We start from the raw sequence: 19,010 nt of genomic DNA on the forward strand, positions 1-19,010 counted from the left end.
AGGAAGGAAGGGAGGAGGGAGGGAGGGAGGGAAGAAAGGAAGGCCGCCCCCCGCCCCCCGCTTTCGGCCCCCCTACCTGTTTCCAGGGCGGCGTAGAGACCAGCGGCGGCGGCGGCGAGTCCTGCGGTGGCGGCCTCATGGCGAGGGAGGGAGGGAGCTGCCGGCGCTGGCCTCTGGAGGCCTCCAGGGACCAGCACCGGGCCCTTCCGCTACCGGCGCTGGCCTCTGGAGGCCTCCAGGGACCAGCGCCGGCTGCTCTGCGGCCTCTCCGCGGCCTCCGCTGGTCCCTGGAGGCCATCCAGAGACTCTGGAGGGCCTCCAGGGACCAGCGGAGGCCGCGGGGACGCCTTCGCTGGTCGGCGCTGGTCCCGGAAGGCCTTCCAGAGGTTCTGGAAGGCCTTCCGGGACCAGCGCCGGGTGCTCCGCGGCGTCCTCACGGCCTCCACTGGTCCCTGGAGGCCCTCCAGAGCCTCTGGAGGGCCTCCAGGGACCAGCGGAGGCCGCGGGGACACCTTCGCTGGTCGGTGCTGTTCCCGGAAGGCCTTCCGGGACCAGCGCCGGGTGCTCCGCGGCATCCCCGCGGCCTCCGCTGGTCCCTGGAGGCCCTCCAGAGCCTCTGGAGGGCCTCCAGGGACCAGCGGAGGCCGCGGGGTCGCCTTCGCTGGTCGGCACTGGTCCCGGAAGGCCTTCCAGAGGCTCTGAAAGGCCTTCCGGGACCAGCGCCGGGTGCTCCGCGGCGTCCCCGCGGCCTCCGCTGGTCCCTGGAGGCCCTCCAGAGACTCTGGAGGGCCTCCAGGGACCAGCGGAGGCCGCGGGGACGCCTTCGCTGGTCGGCGCTGGTCCCGGAAGGCCTTCCAGAGGCTCTGGAAGGCCTTCCGGGACCAGCGCCGGGTGCTCCGCGGCCTCTCCGCGGCCTCCGCTGGTCGCTGGAGGCCCTCCAGAGTCTCTGGAGGGCTTCCAGCGACCAGCGGAGGCGACGGGCCCCGCGCGCGGGCGGGGAAGGCGAGTGAGGGAGGGAGCGTCCCTGCGCGTGCGCAGGGGCCCTGCGCAGGCGCAGGGATGCTCCCTCCCTCACTCCCCGCCTTCCCCGCCGGCGCCCGCGGCCCACCGCCTCCGGGGCTGGCTAAACCGGGACCTTTAATGGTCCCGGTATAGGCAGCCCGGGAGGCGGGATTGGGTGGCCAGAACCGGGACATTCCCGGGTTCCCGGGACGGTCTGGTCACCCTAAACGGAGATAGAGGGCAAGCTTGTCTTGTTCCTTTGCTGATCATCATATACTCCATTAAATCTGTATTAATACAAAGTCTTGCCGATTGTTCAGTGTATACTGCTCTTACCATTCTAATAAAATTCTCTCCCAATCTCAATTTCTCCATCACCGCAGACATAAATTATCAAAAGTTTTCTCTGCATTTGCAAAGAATAGCACCACTTCTTTTTCAGGATGTCTTTCATGGTACTCTACAATATTTAAAACAGTTCTAATATTGTCCCTTATTTGTCTCCTTGGAAGAAATCCTGCTTGCCCTTCTTTAATAAACTTCATCAAAAATTGTTTGTCTTTCTGCTAGTATGCTTGTGTATATTTTATAAACCACGTTTAACAATGAAATTGGTCTATAATTTTTTACATCTGTGACATCTCTATCTTCTTTTGGAATCAAAGAAATCACTCCACATATTTGGTACTTTCCCCTCCATTCTTACAATATTCATCAGTTTATGCAGTTTGGGTATTAACCCTTCTCTGAGGACTTTATAAAATTTTACTGTAAATCCATCTGGACCAGTGCTTTTCCCATTTTCATTACATTTATTGCTGCTTCAATTTCCATCGAATCATTTAAGACTTTTTCCATATTTTCTGTCAATGGAGCCACATTAATTCTTTGCAAATATACCTCCAACTTTACTTATTTTCGATTTTTTAAACAATTTGGCGTAATATTTAAAAAATTCCCTCTTTATACCTTCCTGATCTTCAATTTCTTTTCCACCAACCTTTTATTTTACTTATAATTTTAGCTTCTCTTTTTTTTTTCAATTGCCTAGCCAAATATTTACCAGGTTTATTTGCTCCTTCAAAAGATTTCTGTTGCAGTCTTTTCAGGTTCTACTCTACTTCTTTATTCAACAAATGTCCCAGTTGTGTCTGCAACATTGTAATCTCCCTAATAATTTTCTTCTTCCCGGGTCTTTTCCTTAGTTCCATTTCCTTTTTCTTTATTTCATTTTGAATGTCTAGCATTCGTTTTTCTTTTGTTTTTTTATCTTTATTATTCAATGTAATTAAAATGCCTCTCATCACTGCTTTATATGCATCCCATACCATTTGAAATTCCATGTCCTCAGTTTCATTTATTTGAAAAAAAGCTTTAGTTTCTTTTTCTAGAGATATCCCTATATTTTTTTTGTTTTGTAGTAAATTTTCATTTAACCTCCAACTTCTGTTTTTTTTAATTGACTTAGTTGACCACATTAATGGGTTGTGGTCTGATCTTACTTTAGGAAGAATCTCTATATTTTTAGTTATAAGTCCTAAGTCTTTTGTACACCATATCCTATCAATTCTTGAAAAAGTGTTATGTCTTGCTGAGAAAAAGGTATAGTCCCGTACCTCAGAGTTGAACTTCCTCCATAAATCCCCCAAGTTTTCTTGTTTAACTAATTCAAAAAAAGATTTTGGCAGTTTCCCTTCCTTATTATTTTTTTTCCTCCCCGATCTATTCAATGGATTTTTAATTGTACCATTAAAATCTCCCATTATCATAATTTGATCATATGACACTTGATCTAGCTGTTGCATTATTTCTTTTTAAAAAGAGTCTTTCGCACCATTTGGTGCATATAGTCCCAGCAGCAGTGTTTTTTTTGTATTTAATGTTACTTCCACTGCTAAATATCACCCATCATTATCTTTAAAAATTTCTTTTGGCTTCAATTCCTGTTTAATATAGAAAAGTACACCTCTCTTTTTTTGTTTAGCCAATGAATAAAATTCCATAAAAATTATAATCCGTTTGTTTAATATGAACTTTTTGTAAACAAATTATGTTGCATTTTTGCTTTGTAACCCATTGAAATGTTGCTTTTCTTTTTTGAGGTGAATTTAGTCCATTTACATTCCAAGATAATAATTTGTAATCCATTATGTTTTCTTCTTTAAGCTGTGTCGCCAAATTCTTTATGTTCTTCAAAAAATCTTCTCAGTTCTTGTACACTTGTAATTGTAATCCTTCTGCCTTGGAGTTCAAAGCTCAAACCTTCTGGTAGAATCCATATATACCTTATATCATTGTCCTGTATTTTTCCTGTTAATTTTTATAGGCTTTTCTATCAGTCAGTACTTTCCTTGGCAGCTCTCTCATAATCCTCACTACGCTGCCTTCCACCACGAAGTTCTTTTCAAAGCTTTTGGCTATAATTCTTCCCACCATATCCCATGTCACAAATTTTACTACTACATCTCTTGGTAATTTATTTTTCTTAGCATAGAGAGAATTGACTCTATACTCATAGTGATATTGGTATTTTGATGTTTCTAAGTCATCTTCCAAAAAATCCACAATAATTTTTATTATATAATCCTTCAGATTTTGTTCTTTCTCAGGTACTCCTCTCAGACGTACCAGGTTTTCCATCAGCTTACAGTCCTGCAATACAGCTTTCTCTTGCACACTTTTTAAGGTGGAATCAAATTCTTTTACTTCTTTCTCCACATTATCCACTTTTTTTGATGTTACCAGAGTTTCATTTTTAAGATCTTCATTTTTTTTCTCTAAAGCTATTGTACTAGCTTCAATGTCCTTTTTAATTTCTTTCTTGAGTTCCTTCATTCCTTTCATCAGCCTTGCTTCCATAGCCTCTAACTGCTCCTGCATCTTTTCCATTGACATGGCTCTTGTACGTATTGGCTTGTGATCTGACATTAAAAAATACTCAAAAACTTGGTCTCCGCAAATTGAAAACTATATATCAGATTTAAAGGAGCAAGACTTGCTCTTTCCAATGACCTTAAAATCGCCACTCCTGTGGCACCGCAAGCCAAGATATTAATATTTCAATTTTTTAAAAAAAATCCAAAATGGTGGTCATGACTTTTCTTACCCCTTTTTTCAAAAAATTTTCTTCCTTTTCAGGTTTCTATAGTTGCTTTGAACAATACTGTCCAATAGTGTTAACTTTATAATGTCCAAATATGCCAATTCCACTAATTTCCAAAGTCCCAAACACTTTAAAATAATATTTTATTTTGCCCTTCCTTTAATGGCTGCCCATGTTTTTCTATGGTTTTTCAGTCCTAGAGTAGGCTGGCTGACTTTCAATTTGACCTTCTTCCAATGGTTACTTCCTGCTTTACTTGCCTCCAAATCCTGTTCTCACTGGTATCAAATCATGCGATGATACAAAACATCACTTCCTGTGGAATTATACTGACCAGCAATGCTGTGAAGATGGGGGTGTTTTTTAGAAACCGCAAGTATTCAAAACATTCTTTTTTTCACTTTTAAACTCTGTTCTTTAATATTAAATAGTCCCAAATTCACCCCTCCTCCTTTTCTTTATATCAGCATGATATAATCTTTTTGCTACCTTTTAGTTATTTTTGTAAATCCTTATTTTAGTCCCGGAGTGAAAGATAAGAATCAATACCTTCAGCAGCAGCTATCCAAGTGGACACCGTCCTAGTTGTAATCCAGATGCTATTTGTAGTATAAAGGTGCTGGATCCTGGTGCATTTAAGTCAATTTAATGACTCTGGAGACCCTCTGCAGATGATGTAATGCACTCGTCACCGGAGATCCTTCAAAGCTTCAAAGGAGCCCCCTCCGGAGCTCCCTTTCCGCCAAAGTAAATCTCCTCCAAGTTTCCCAAGCGTGTCTTGGACTATTCTCTAGATGAGAAAAGTAGGTAGTAGGCGTTCTCTACCCCCACACAGAGGTTCCAGCTGCCTCCCTTGTCTCACAGGGCTTTTTTAATAGAAAAGGCCCAGCAGGAATGTATTTGCATATTAAGCCACACCCTCTAACTCCAATCAGCTGGAACTGCCTTCCTGTGCATTCCTGCTAAAATAAAAAAGCCCTACTTTTAACACTGATTTAACACTAAAATGTCAGATGTCTTGCCAGATTAATAGATACAATGAAGCTAACAAATGTGCTTTAGTTTACTCTTAAGTGTCTAGAAGTTTATCTATTACTTTCTTAAACTTCCCTTCCTTCCAGGAACTTCAGTCAGGACGCATGGCTCTCTCCTTTTCAATTTTATGCTCACAATAACTCTGTGAGTTATGCTTTGATGAGGGAGTATGTGACTAGTCTAATGTAACTCGCAGAGTTCTTGTGAGCATAAAATTGAAAAGGAGGGAACCATACATCCTTCAGATCTGCCCTGCAGAACATCAAGCGAGGGTATTTAAAGTTTTATATTTCAGTTTGATTTTGACTCAAAAGGTTAATTTCACCACAATCATTTTGAACTTTCATTCATTTTAGATTTTAAAAAGTGTTACAACTGACATTTTTGGTTCAATCAAAACTTGACAATAGAAATGGATGCATGTACTCTTTTTTGTCTGTCTTTAAGACTGTTATCCAAGAATACCCTTGGGGAGAGTGCAACCCAAATATCAAACTTCAGCATCACAAGATCTATAGCACCTATGGGTGTCTACAAGAATGCAAGGCACGGCACATTCAACAGAAATGTGAATGCTTACCATTCATGCTACCAGGTATGTCTTGATAGAGGCTACATTTGTTTTCAGAGTGATTTTCAAAGAAATCCTATGAGAAAATAGAAATCAGTTTTGGAGTAGCAAAGTAATCCTAAATAAATTAACACCAAAGGATTTAGAAAAGTGTAGTTCTGTTTAGGATTGTATTGCAAGAGAGAAGACAAATGATACTTGCAGTCTAACATAATGATTAAAATCTATAGATGTTATAGATTGGCTATGATAATTATATATTAATTATAGATTCTATTGATTAGTTTCAAATGTAGGTTTTCGGTGTCTTAAGAATAAGTATCATGAGCATAAAGTTATTTGCTGTGGAGTGATAGTTTCTATATGTCATGCCTATCAGAATCAAATTTAAATACATTGGATCGGCTTTTCGCATGTGCAATGCAAATATTACATGCTACATTCATACAGAGTGAGACGTCGCCTTGCTCTCAGTCGGATCCACAAGCTCTCCTGCTTGCGGCCCCCCTGAATCAGACCCTCTGGAGGGGTCTCTTTTTGGCATTGGACTTTTACAACAAGACAGGGGTGCAACGGTAGTTGCTCCTGTTCTTTCTGTATGCCCTGAAGCTCTCGCTGTTGTGATCGCCATTACTGCAGCAAGAGGTGAACGCCCGATTGCTTGCTTTTCTTTTCTTCAATAAGCTTTTGATCTATCACCCCTCTATTTCAAGCATGACAATTCTACAATGCAAGTAAGTCGGCTTTCAGGTGCCAATGAACATATGAACATATGAAGCTGCATTATACTGAATCAGACCCTTGTTCCATCAAAGTCAGTATTGTCTTCTCAGACTGGCAGCGGCTCTCCAGGGTCTCAAGTTGAGGTTTTTCACACCTATTTGCCTGGACCCTTTTTTGGAGATGCCAGGGATTGAACCTGAGACCTTCTGCTTCCCAAGCAGATGCTCTACCACTGAGCCACCGTCCTTTCCCTTACCCAATGGCTAATGGGTCGTTTTTACATTTCAATAAACTGGCAGTTCAAAGGAAGGGAAAGAGGTCGATACCTCTAATTTCCCTGTGAATGAGGCCATGAAAAGCTAAGAACATCTCTAAGTACTGGAAACAATTTGAATTAATCTGAATATGGATACTTAAATTGACCCAGATTATAATTGGATATTTGTTAAAGAGACTATTATTCAGCTGCAATACGGTCTGAACAAAATGAGATATTTGCTAGAGGGATTTCTCCTTGTCATCTGATTTGCAATTCAAACACTAATATTTTAAACTCCAGTTGGAGGAGACTGGGAAGGACAGACTATCTGGGACTCTGAGCTACTTTTCAACCTGGATTAATGGACTGAGTTTGCTGACAGAGAAAAATGGCTTTGCTAAGTGAAATTTTTCACAAAAAAAGATATTTTAAGCAGTTTGAAGTCCCTGAGGCAAGATCTTGGTTTATTGACAGAATTGGTTAAGAAGCAAATGGGAGCTTTTATGCTAAAAGCTAGTGAAATCCCAACTCTACATGAGCAGAGTGCTAAAGAGAACCCAGTAACGTCTGTGGAATTGAAATGGGAGAGCAACTCATTGGGAAACAAACAAAAGAAAATCAAAATGGAACCCTATGGTGTAATTTAAAAAGACTAGAAATAGATACTGATTCAAGTTAGGTTGAGAGAAATAAAGGCTGTGGAATTTTTCCCACTTTCTTCAAGAAGGATGACTGCATTAAGAAGTAAGAAGATGCATTTTAATCAGAAAATCATGATGTGGAAATCGTTCAGAAAGAAGAGCCTCCTGAATTAGATTTTTCTCAGTGGATAGTTGGATATGGAATTTGTAAGAAAATCTGATATGTGATATTAGAAGGCTAAGTAAGATTCCTTTTTCCTTTTTTGGGGGGGAGGAGGGCTACAATAAGTTGTTTTGTTTGGACATTAAAAAAGGACTAAAAAGTCTCTGAAAATAATTTTATGTAAAAATAGTTAATTTAGATTAATTTTTAAGAAGGCAGATAGCGTAATTGTTTGATAAATTGGTGAACTGGTCTTTAACAGATAATGATTTTAGCTTTTTATGTTTGTTATTGATATGGGTAATCCTACAAATTAATCTATAACTGTTAAGAAGATAGATATTGTAATTATTTTGTTTATTAGTAGATCTCCTTCTAATATGTTTGTTTGAAGAAATTGTCTATAATAAGATAGATAAATTAGTGTGCTCTATTTCTAATCTGTCAAGGATAAAGATATTGGTCACAGATCGTATTAAAGAGAGAGAAGGTGCATATTAGTTACAAATCCGGAGATATATTTCTTTTTAGTAAGAAGGGTTTCTTGAAATGTTCTTATCTTGGTGGGTATGGAACTCTCAATAAGAACAGGCATGTGATTTTTATTTTGGGGTTATAATAAGTTGTTTTTTCTAGCCCAATAGGGATATAAGAGTTGGATTAATTGTTAAAAAGGCAGGCAGCACAGTTGTTATGTAAACTGGCAGATTTGTCTTTAGTATGTCTCCCAGGAGAAACTGTTTATATTGAGATAGACAAAATACTATGTTGTATTTTTCTTTTAGCTTCTTTTTTCCCCCCAGAAAAATAAGTTGTTTTATTATATTATACATACAACATATAACATAGGCAAACATACATACTCAGAGAATTCAACATACCCACCACCATTTACAAAGGAACGTATAGATAACTTTCTAACACTTATATCTTATTCTATCTATTCAAATCTTAAATGTTCCACCCATTCGTACACCGATTTCCAAGTATCATTACATTCCGTAATATTACCATCTCTCAACTTCGTGGTTAAGAGATCCATTTCTACAGTCTCCATTAATTTAACTATAAACTCATTCCTATTTGGAATATTATAGGTCTTCCAATATCTGGCGTACAGAATTCTGGCAATAGTTAGTATATGGAGCAGAACTTTTTTTTCTGATTTGGACACATCAATTTTACAGAAATTTAATAAGTAAAGTTCGGGTAGATGGGGGATTTGTTTTTTTAATATCTTTTGAATCCATATGGACACCTGAATCCAGTATTTCTTTGCCCTATCACAGAGCCACCATATGTGGAAGAGAGAACCTTTTGTTTTGTTACACTTCCAACATTTATTTGAAACCTCTGGATATGCTCTGGACAGTTTATCTGGGGTATAATACCAGCGATAAATCAATTTGTACAAATTTTCTTTAAATAAAGCAGATTTCGTCAATTTCAAATTTTCTTTCCAAATCTTTTCCCATTCGGTAATTTCAATACTGTATCTGAAATCTTTCATCCATCGCACCCAAGCTTCTTTTACCACTTCATCCTGCATTTTATATTCTAGTAACCAGTTATAAATTCTAGAGACTAATTTCCGATCTGACTCAAAAATAATTGCATCAAATTCGTTTACTCTGTTCGAGAAGCCTTTTTCTTTATCGGATTTATACCTGGATCTTATTTGTACCTTTAACCACCAGTCTAATTTAGAATATTCCTCAATTTTTAATTCTCCTTTCGAGTCTAATAAACATTCATATGTATAGCTTTCCTCCCAAAAGTAAAGATTTGGGTGTAAAGCCGCTTCCACCGGCGAGAGCCATTTAGGTGTATATCTATATATCAACATTTTTATTTCCCACCAAGCTTTAAAAAGCACTCTTCTTATTTCATGTCTGAGAAATTTGCTATCCTTTGCTGGAGGGCTATACCAAATGTAAGAGTGCCATCCTCTTGTCAAGTCAGCACCTTCCAAAATTAACACTTTTTTATTTTTTAATAGTAGCCAATCTCTCACCCAAGTCAAGGCACACGCTTTGTAATACATCTGCCAGTTCGGAAGCGCAAATCCTCCTCTTTGCTTAGAATCTTGCATAACCTTTAATTTGATCCTTGGTTTTTTATTCTGCCAAATGAATTTTGTCACTAATTTGTTAAGTTGTTGGAAAAAGCTCTGGGGAATTGAGATTGGAATCATTTGAAACAGAAATAATACCCTAGGTAGGATGTTCATTTTTACCGAGGCGACTCTTCCTAATAATGAGATTTGCATATCGCACCACCTTTCTAAAACAGCTCTTATATCTTCTAATATTTTTTCATAGTTATCTCTTAATAAAGTTTTCAAATCCGCAGTTAGGTGAATGCCAAGATATCTAACTGTCTACTCGTAGGAAAATCCCGATTTTGTTGCCAATTCCGCAATCTGATCTTTTGTCATATTTTTAGTAATAAATTTAGTTTTCTGATAATTTACTTTAAACCCTGCCACTTCCCTGTATTGTTCTAATCTTCTTTTAAAATTTTCAATCGAATTGTTAGGATCTTCAAGGGTAAGCAAAACATCATCTGCGAACGCTTGTGTTTTATAAATTTCTATTTTCACTTTTACTCCCGTGATCTCCTGATCTTCTCTTATCACATTTAAGAAAGGTTCTAATGATAATACGAAGAGCAAAGGAGAAAGCGGACAGCCTTGCCTCGTGCCTTGTTCTATTCTTATCTGTTTTGAAACGGATCCATTAATATTAATCCTTGCTTTTTGGTTAGTATATATAGTCTTTATTACTTTCACAAATCCATCTCCACATCCAATTGCCTTTAAGGTCTTTAAGATAAATTTCCAATTTACATTATCAAATGCTTTTTCAGCATCCAAAGTAAACGCTGCAAATTGTTTTTCTGGATGCTCTTTATAGTATTCCAACACATTCAGTATAATTCTTAAATTTTATCTCATCACTCTTCCGGGAATGAAGCCTGTCTGATCTTCTTCTATAATATCTGGTATAATTTTTTTCAATCTGTTTGACAAAATAGTCGCATAAATTTTGTAATCTATGTTGAGTAAGGAAATTGGTCTATAATTTCTTATTTCTGTTGAGTCTGATCCTTCTTTATGAATTAATGATATTAATGCTTCCTCCCGTGACGCAGGGATCCTTGATTTCTCTGATATTTCATCCAAGACTCTTTTATATGGCTCCATCAATAGTTCTTCAAAACATGTATAGAATTCGATAGGTAGGCCATCTAAACCTGGAGCTTTATTTTTCTTCTGCTTCTTCATTGCCTCAACTATCTCGAGCATAGATATTGAGTTTTCTAATGAGTTTTTCTGCTCTTCTGATATCTGTTTCATTTTACTTTGTTCTAGATAATCTCTTTGCAGATGTTCTGATAATTCTTGTCCTTTATAGAGCCTCTGAAAAAATTTCTTAACGATTTCTTCTATTTTCTCCCTCTGCGTCACTTCCACCTAATTTTCATCTTTCAGAGATCCAATTATTTTCTTCTCTCTTTGCTTTCTCAATTTATATGCTAGCCATCTGCTAGTCTTATTTGCATTTTCAAAGTAATTTTGCTTGGTCCACTTTAGTTTCTTCTCCAATTCTTCCGCCAAAAGCAAATTAATTTGATGTTGTGTCTTCTGAATCTTCATTTTAATTTCTTCCGTACTTCTTTCCTTCTGCACTTTTTCCTGTTTATCTAATTTCTCCAATAATTCATTATACTTTCGTAATCTTTCTTTTTTCCTTCTGGCAGAATAACTAATGGCAATACCTCTGAAAAAGGCTTTAAAAGCGTCCCATATTACTTGTATTGGTGAGTCTTCTTTTCGGTTAAGATCGAAAACATCTTAATCTTTTCTTTCGCCTCTTTTAGGAATTCTTGCTCTTTCAATATTTGGGTATTTAATGTCCAACATGATCTGGTTACTGTTTTATGTAAAATAATCTGTATTGGGCTGTGAGCTGAATAAGTTCCTGGTAAAATGTCTGCTTGGTTCAATAATGTGGCTAAGGGTGTTGACAACCAACACATGTCTATCCTGGACCAGGAGTTATGCACATGCGAAAAATAAGTAAAATCCATCGTTGTAGGGTTTTTTGTTCTCCATGCATCCACCAGACTTAACTCTTCCATCATATTAAAGAAGGATTTTGGTAAGACACCTCTTGTCTTTTTAATCTTTTCCTTCCCAGGTTTCCTATCTTTATGTGCATCGTAAACCGCATTGAAGTCACCTAAAATACAATAGTTTGCAGTCCCAAATTCCAGCAATTTCTTATGCAATGTGTCGAAGAATTTTTCTTGGCCATTGTTAGGAGCATACACATTCCCTATTATTATTTTTCTGTCGTCAACCTCTATTTCTACCAAAACGATCCTTCCAAATTCCTCACTATAGAGTAATTTCGATTTTATATGCTCCTTAATGTAAATAGCGACCCCTCTCTTTCTCTTCAGGTCTGCGGATAGATACAGCTGTCCCAAATTTTTGTTTTGTAGATATTTTGAGTCATCTTTTTTAATATGTGTTTCTTGTATGCAAATAATGTCCGAATGTGTTTTTTTGAGTTGGAGGAAAGTCTTTCTTCTTTTTTTCGGTTCATTAAGTCCATTGATGTTTATCGATGTAATTTTTAAGCCTGATTTACTCATTTTCCTGCGCCTTATTACTATCTAGTATTCTTTTTTTTTCCTTGGATACTTGTGATCTAGTCTTTACCCTATCTTCTTTCCTTCTTGGGGCTTCCTCTTCTTCAGTTCTATTCGAGTCCTCTTCTTCTTTATTATCTTTCAATTCAGATTCCTGACTATCCAGTTCAACATGTCTGCTCCAAAACTCTTGCACTTTTTCTAATGATGTTAAATTGAACCTTTTACTTTGGTAGGTAAAGAAGACCCCCTCCAGGACTAGCCATTTAAATGGAATAGATTGCTCCATTAGCTTCTTAAGGATAAAGATATGATTTTTGTGTGTCTATTTTAATGAGGATAGTGTTAAACTAACAAACTAGTCTGTGTTTTAACATGGTTAAGCCAAAGCAGCTAGTTCCGTGTTGAGATTGCTCTGACTTGTTTATACTTATATGTGTTGAAGAACTGTTTAGACTTGTATTGCAAATAACAGTTTAGTAAAAAATGTTTTATAATGAAAGATAAAGATGGTAAAATATATGGAGAACTCTATACTTGCAGGTAGAACGAATTGGATATTTTATTTGGAGGTAGAATTAAAACTTATATATTTGTATTTTTCTTTTTTCTGCTTTTTCCACTCTGTATATGCCCTCCTCCCTTTTTTTGTATCTATGCTTATGCTTCTTTCTTTTGTAGTTAAAACTAATAAAAATTATAAAATCTCAGAGTGAGCATAAATAAAAGTATAACAGTGCACTGACTTAAATGAGCTTGGACTGGAATAATTGCACCGTAATAGAGCAGTAGATGTCAAATGTGTGTTTTGATACTTTTGTTTGTTTCTTTTCCTAATCTCTTCCATGAATGGACTGAAAAGGAACTGGAACAGAGTGTGACTTGGAAAAATTTTATAAGTGTGTTTCTCCTACAGTGTGTAAGTAAAATCAGAAACAAGCAATCCAAAGTCTGAAGTCCAGTTCATAGATGCTTCTGTGGTGTAAGCAGAACTGTCACATGGCCCTGTAGTGGTGGCAGTGTTTGCAACTGGCAAACCAGGTGGCTCCTGCAATCACTTACCATGCAAGTGCCATAGGGGCCTACAGAAAGGTAGAGTTTGAACTTACCATAAGCTCTGTATGTCTGGAGCCCTTGTCACACCAAAGCAGTATCCAGTCCATAGTAAACATGATTTCAGGAGCAGGCTAGAAGATAGTTGAACTAGAGATGCCTGGTTTGCATGGGTATCAAGGCAGTACAAGAGTTAGTTATCTAATCTACATGCTTGCTTTTCAAATAATTTTTAGAGATTTACCAGGGGAAAGATACTTGGCTTTCTCCCAAATACTGTCAGTGATCACAGTTGAATATCATGGTAGCTCAGGCCTTATATCACCAATTCCAGTTGTGCCTTTTTCCATCTGAAACACAATTTTATGTCATTGTAAGAAGGCCCAAAGAATATAATGTGAATGACAGCAATATATTTCTATTGGAAATTCCATTGTAAAATATTTCAGGTTTTATCCCTTCCATTGTAAAAGGATAATAAATATATACTTTATATATAGTTTACTCTCTAAGTCCTGAAGTAATGAATTACCCTCTGACAAGGATATGCTTACTAATCAATTTGTTTTATAATGATAAATCATATTTAATTAGTATTCTTTGCAAAAGACAAATGTTAAAATGATTTTTCCTCTTCAGAAACAGGCAACATTTATGTATGGACTTTCTTGCCATTTTAGATAATATAGAACTGATGGGGCTGTGCACAGTAGGAACACATAATTCCACTTGTCCAGTACCTTGTGAGGAAACACGTTATCCAGTCACTATCTCCTATTCAACTTTTGCAAGTAAAAAGGCTGTGAAGTTCCTGTCTGCAAAACTAAGCAAAAGCCCAGAATATATAAGGTAATTTGATTTCTAATTATGATGGAACAAGCACTGTGCTTTTGCATGTACATGAATAACCTTGATTAATGATTTGATCAGCCTAGGTTCAATGGAAGGTAACTGATGTGTTGGTTCCAAAGTATGTGTGATTCAGTACAGAGTCAATAATAATTTATGGATTAGTTTAGGTTGGTGTGAGACTACTTCAACCTTTACAGCAATCTAAAGTCCTAACAAGACGAGACTCAGGTCTCATTTCAGATCAAGTTCATGATGCTAGAGAAAAGATAATTTCAACTTTGCATGCCTGTATGACTTCACCAATCAAAACTGACCCTCCTCCTGTATGCTGTTGTTATCCCAGGAAAGGAAAAATGCAAGGAAAGTGAAATTCCATGTCTTTTTTCCCATTCAGCATGGAACAGCAGTTGGTCTCATTCAGCAAAATCACATGGATGAGAAGACTTAAATCCCTACCTGGATCCAAATCAGACCCTATGTGGTTATAATTTCCCTGGGAAGATCCACTCATGAGTCATGAGCAGCCAGATACAGTGATCCAATCAAATTCATTTTCTTTTTAAAACAATATATTAATAAGTTAAGGATTTCAATTTTATTTAAACCACTACTTTTATAATTAGTTTACTAGGCAAGATGTAAAAATGTATACAGCAGGAAATGAATAAGGCAGCCAAAGATGTAAGAATACATGGAAAACTCCAAGTGTGTTTCTATTAGCATACATGCTATTTCATGAATCCCTATGAAAGTAAAACTAAAACAAGATGCAATATAATTGTCTTACTGATTTATTCTCTTTTTATTCCCAAGTCTAAACATTTCATGGGCCTTATATTCCATATTTCATATTCCCAAGTCTAAACATTTCATGGGCCTTAATATAAGTTACTACATACTTATATTAATATCTAAAGCTACTATATATTGAGTTATGTCATTAGTGCATCTAGCTTGTCATACCCTGAATGCTGATGGCCCTACAGTGTGTATGGCAGGCTGTAAATGGTCACCTGATTACTTTACAGCTGAAGGAGGCAGTAAACCTGGGACCTTCTTCAGGCAAAACTAGCATTCTGCTTTGATCCATAGCCATTGTGGCATAAGCCTTCAGTTTTCTGAAGAAATATCTCCAATTTGGTGCTAGCAGACTTCAGTCTATGATCCTTTGAGTTTGATAGTCTTTATTTGCAATTTGATGCCTAATTAGTTATCATGCGTTAAGTTTTCCCTGTAGAAAATACTTTTACGTTTGCTTTTATAACCTATCTGCAAAAATAGGAGTATATGATGATGATACTGTACTGAGCTTTTAAGAATTTCATGGCATCATTTTTATTTAGCTTGGTTTGACAATTATTTTATTGTTCACAAACAGTGCACATGTTAGCAATTACTCAGTGAGGCATGGCAGATTACTGGGAAATGTTTCTGTTTCCATGTGTTTAAGCTACAGTAATCAAGCACATGTATTAATAAGCATACATCATAAATTCTCTAATAGCATCATCAATTAATTTTTTTCAAAAATATAAAAAGAGAAACCCAGCTATTTACAGCCATATGCCAAAGATGGGGACCAGTTGTTCCTCATTTATGTCAGAAAGCCTAAACAATGGGACCCATTAGCGGGGTTGTTATGAAAATTATAATGCACAGTGTCCAGATTAGAGTTACAGAAGAACATCCTTTCAGAAGAGCCTGACCCAGTCAATTAATCCTTCTTTATTAAAATAATCTAAAACACTATATTTTACAACTTACTTGACAATGGAGGCACCTTCACAAAAGTTTTCCCAGGATCCTTTGCATCCATTGCTCTATTACAGTGCTGATCCCTGTAGTTTCCCCAAACAATGGAAACATCTCATATTAGGCTACATCAATGGTGTGTGGCCTAATATGCAGAGTTCCTGCTACAAAAAAGCCCTGAAAACAACAATGTAGTAATTTAAAAACATACACTGTCATCTGTGCTAGGAATTGGAATAAAAACTGCCATCCCTATGAGATATCATAATGTGAGATCGCTGGCTGGGCAATATGTGATGTCATGGCAATCTGAGTGCTGTTGAGTTGTCTGTTTTAAAATGTTTTTATTGTATTTTATTATTATATGTTGTATTCCGCCCTGAGCCCTATGGGAAATGGGCGGAATAGAAATTTACTAAAATAAATAAATAAATATTTTATGCAATCTGTGGAATGACAGGAGCTGGCCATTCCACAGAGAGGAGGCCACAACAGAGAAAGCACATATGTGGACAGTTGTTGGTCCATTTGCAGGAGAGCACCTACAGAAGACTGTGAACAAATGAGTGAAGCTGTCATGGTGGGACATAGTGGGAGAGGTAGTTAGGCTTCCCAAATCCCCCACCTGGGCGGGGGACCCCAGTTTTGGAGCCTCCTCCCCCCACTGGCCAAAAAGTCAGAAAGCGGGGGGAAGGGAAATGGCAGCCCTTCCCACCCAGCCCCGATCCCAGAAGCTTCTCCTCTCCCCTTACCACCGATCCCAGATGCTTCTACTCCTCCCTTCCCTTCCCTTCCCTTCCCTTCCCTTCCCTTCTTATCTCGGATTGCAGCAGCTTCTCCTTGCCCCTCCCCTTCCCACCCAGCTCCATCGCAGCAGCCTGAGCTTTCCCAGACTGCTTCCTGCCCCGCCCCAAAGGACCACCAAATTTTCAGTATAGTATCTAGTGCCTCTCCCCAAAGTACCCCCCAAGTTTCAAAACGATTGGACCAGGGGGTCTAATTCTATGAGCCCCAAAAGAAGGTGCCCCTATCCTTCATTATTTTCTGTGGAAGGAAGACATTTTAAAAAGTGTGCTGTCCCTTTAAATGTGATTGCCAGAACTCCCTTGGAGTTCAATTATGCTTGTCACACCCTTGTTCCTGGCTCCGCCTTCAATGTCTCCTGGTTCCACCCCCAAAGTCCCCAGATATTTCTTGAATTGGACTTGGCAACCCTAGAGGTAGTCCTGCAGGGTTCAAGGCCATGCAGGGCTTTATATGTGATGATCAGTACCTTGAATCAAACCCGGTTATGTGGATAAAATGGGCAGAATAGAACCAGATAAGCTACTCTGAGTTCCTCAGATCAAAATGTGATGTGAGACCAAATCATATGGCAATAGCTAAAGTGGCATCAATGTTTCATATAAATATTGAAATAATAATAACAGCAGTATTAATCATAATATATTGTCCCTAGGCATAACCTTGTCTATATTGACATTAAATATCATGATCTGAATTACAAAATGACACAGCAGCAGAAGGCACTGAGCATATCTGAGTTGCTTGGTAAGTGGCCCCCAATTAAAAAGCATTTCTTCATGTTTGTGTTCACATGTATAAAATAAAAACAATCAGGGCTTTTGTTGTAGCAGGAACTCCTTTGCATATTAGGCCACACACTCCTAGTATAACCAATCCTCCTGGAGATTACAGTAGGCCCTGTACTAAGAGCCCTGTAAACTCTTGGAGAATTGGCTACACCAGGGGTAGTATGCAGAGTTATATGCAGGTAATATGCAGAGTTCCTGCTACAAAAAAGCCCTGAAAACAACAATGTAGTAATTTAAAAACATGCTTACTTGTTGCTTCCAAGTAAAAGAAAGCTGGATGATGGTGTATCATGATATATAACCATCCTTGTTAGTATTTTGATGCAATAAACTTTAATTTGCTTAAAGAGACATTTTTATTACATAATATGTTATTGTAGACAGAGAAACAAATGAAATGGCAAGGGAAAAAATGGTATATTTTCCTTTTACACCCTGAAACCTACAGAATTCCCAGTTCTGGCTATTCTAAGATTCCTTGCTAGCATCTCAGTCCTATACAAGTTTGTTTTTTTGAAGTCATATTACCAGGGCTTTTTTTGTTCATTTGCGTATTAGGCCACATCCCCAGATGCCAAGCCAGCTGGAAATGTGTTCCTGTGTGTTTGTGCTCAAAAAAAGCCCTGCATATTACACAGATAGAAACATAACCTATTTCCACTTAATTTGCATGGCATTTCAGAATAAACTAAGAAATTGCCAAATTACTATTTTTTTTTTCATTGCAGCTGATGTAGGTGGGCAGCTTGGACTATTTTGTGGAGCCAGTATGATCACAATCATAGAGGTTGTTGAATACATTTTCACTAACTTTTGCTGGATGTGTGTCTTTCTTCTACTGAAAGCACCAGAACTTCCCAACTGGAATACTTCAGATCAAAATCAACAATCACACAAGACGAGAATACAAGAATGTTAAGGGTTTGCAGAAAAGGAATGAAAGGAGCTGTAAATGGCATTTCTTTTGCTTACAATGAAGGGGACCATACCATTAATTTTAGAAATGTGTGAGACTTTTGTTTGCTATGCTCAGAATACAACTTCAGTACCTTTTAATGTTCACTTTCAATATAAAGATGAGTATTACTGAACCAAAGGGGAATTCTCATCCTTCCCCTTCCCAGTAGCTGCTGAGTGAGGGCAGGATTGTGGTTCAGTAGGACTAGAACATTTCCTTTGCATGCAAAAGCTCCCAGGTTAATCCCCAGCATCTCTAGTTAAAAGGATCAGACAGCAGGAAAGCTGTCTGATAGATAATATTGACCTTGATAGACTAGTGGTCTAGTTCAGGATCAGGCAGCTTCAAGTAATATAGCTATGTCTGTGAAATTCAAAAGGTTTTATGATAAATCTGCAGTCCCAGAACCAAGTTCAACAAGTAATGTTTTTAGTAATAAGGAAGCATTATACAAATCATGTGTGGAGCATTCATTTCATGTTTTACGGTAGGTTGGGAACAGCCAGTTTTTTTGCTCTGTCTTGCATGATTCTTCTCCTTACTACAGCCACCATCTTACATGGTTTTTGTCTGTGTACATCCCATTATCCCCAGAAAAGCTGCTTCAGGTGGTCAAGGGATATTTTCACCAGCTAAAAAGCTGG

The 19,010-nt window shown here is 38.2% G+C and overlaps 1 protein-coding gene across 1 annotated transcript in view; it reads left to right on the forward strand.

The window, feature by feature from the left end:
• ASIC5 (acid sensing ion channel subunit family member 5) overlaps nucleotides 1-18,410 on the forward strand; it is a 30,990-nt gene extending 12,580 nt beyond the window's left edge. Inside the window, exons 6-10 of the mRNA XM_060247322.1 lie at nucleotides 5,588-5,735; nucleotides 13,019-13,075; nucleotides 13,890-14,058; nucleotides 17,273-17,364; nucleotides 18,137-18,410. Coding sequence (XP_060103305.1) covers nucleotides 5,588-5,735; nucleotides 13,019-13,075; nucleotides 13,890-14,058; nucleotides 17,273-17,364; nucleotides 18,137-18,327 — 657 coding nt within the window. The 3' untranslated portion in view covers nucleotides 18,328-18,410. The remainder of the gene's footprint in view (nucleotides 1-5,587; nucleotides 5,736-13,018; nucleotides 13,076-13,889; nucleotides 14,059-17,272; nucleotides 17,365-18,136) is intronic.
• Nucleotides 18,411-19,010: the final 600 nt, after the last annotated feature.

Source organism: Heteronotia binoei, chromosome 9 (assembly GCF_032191835.1).
Source record: "Heteronotia binoei isolate CCM8104 ecotype False Entrance Well chromosome 9, APGP_CSIRO_Hbin_v1, whole genome shotgun sequence".
NCBI classification, from domain to species: Eukaryota; Metazoa; Chordata; class Lepidosauria; order Squamata; family Gekkonidae; genus Heteronotia; species Heteronotia binoei.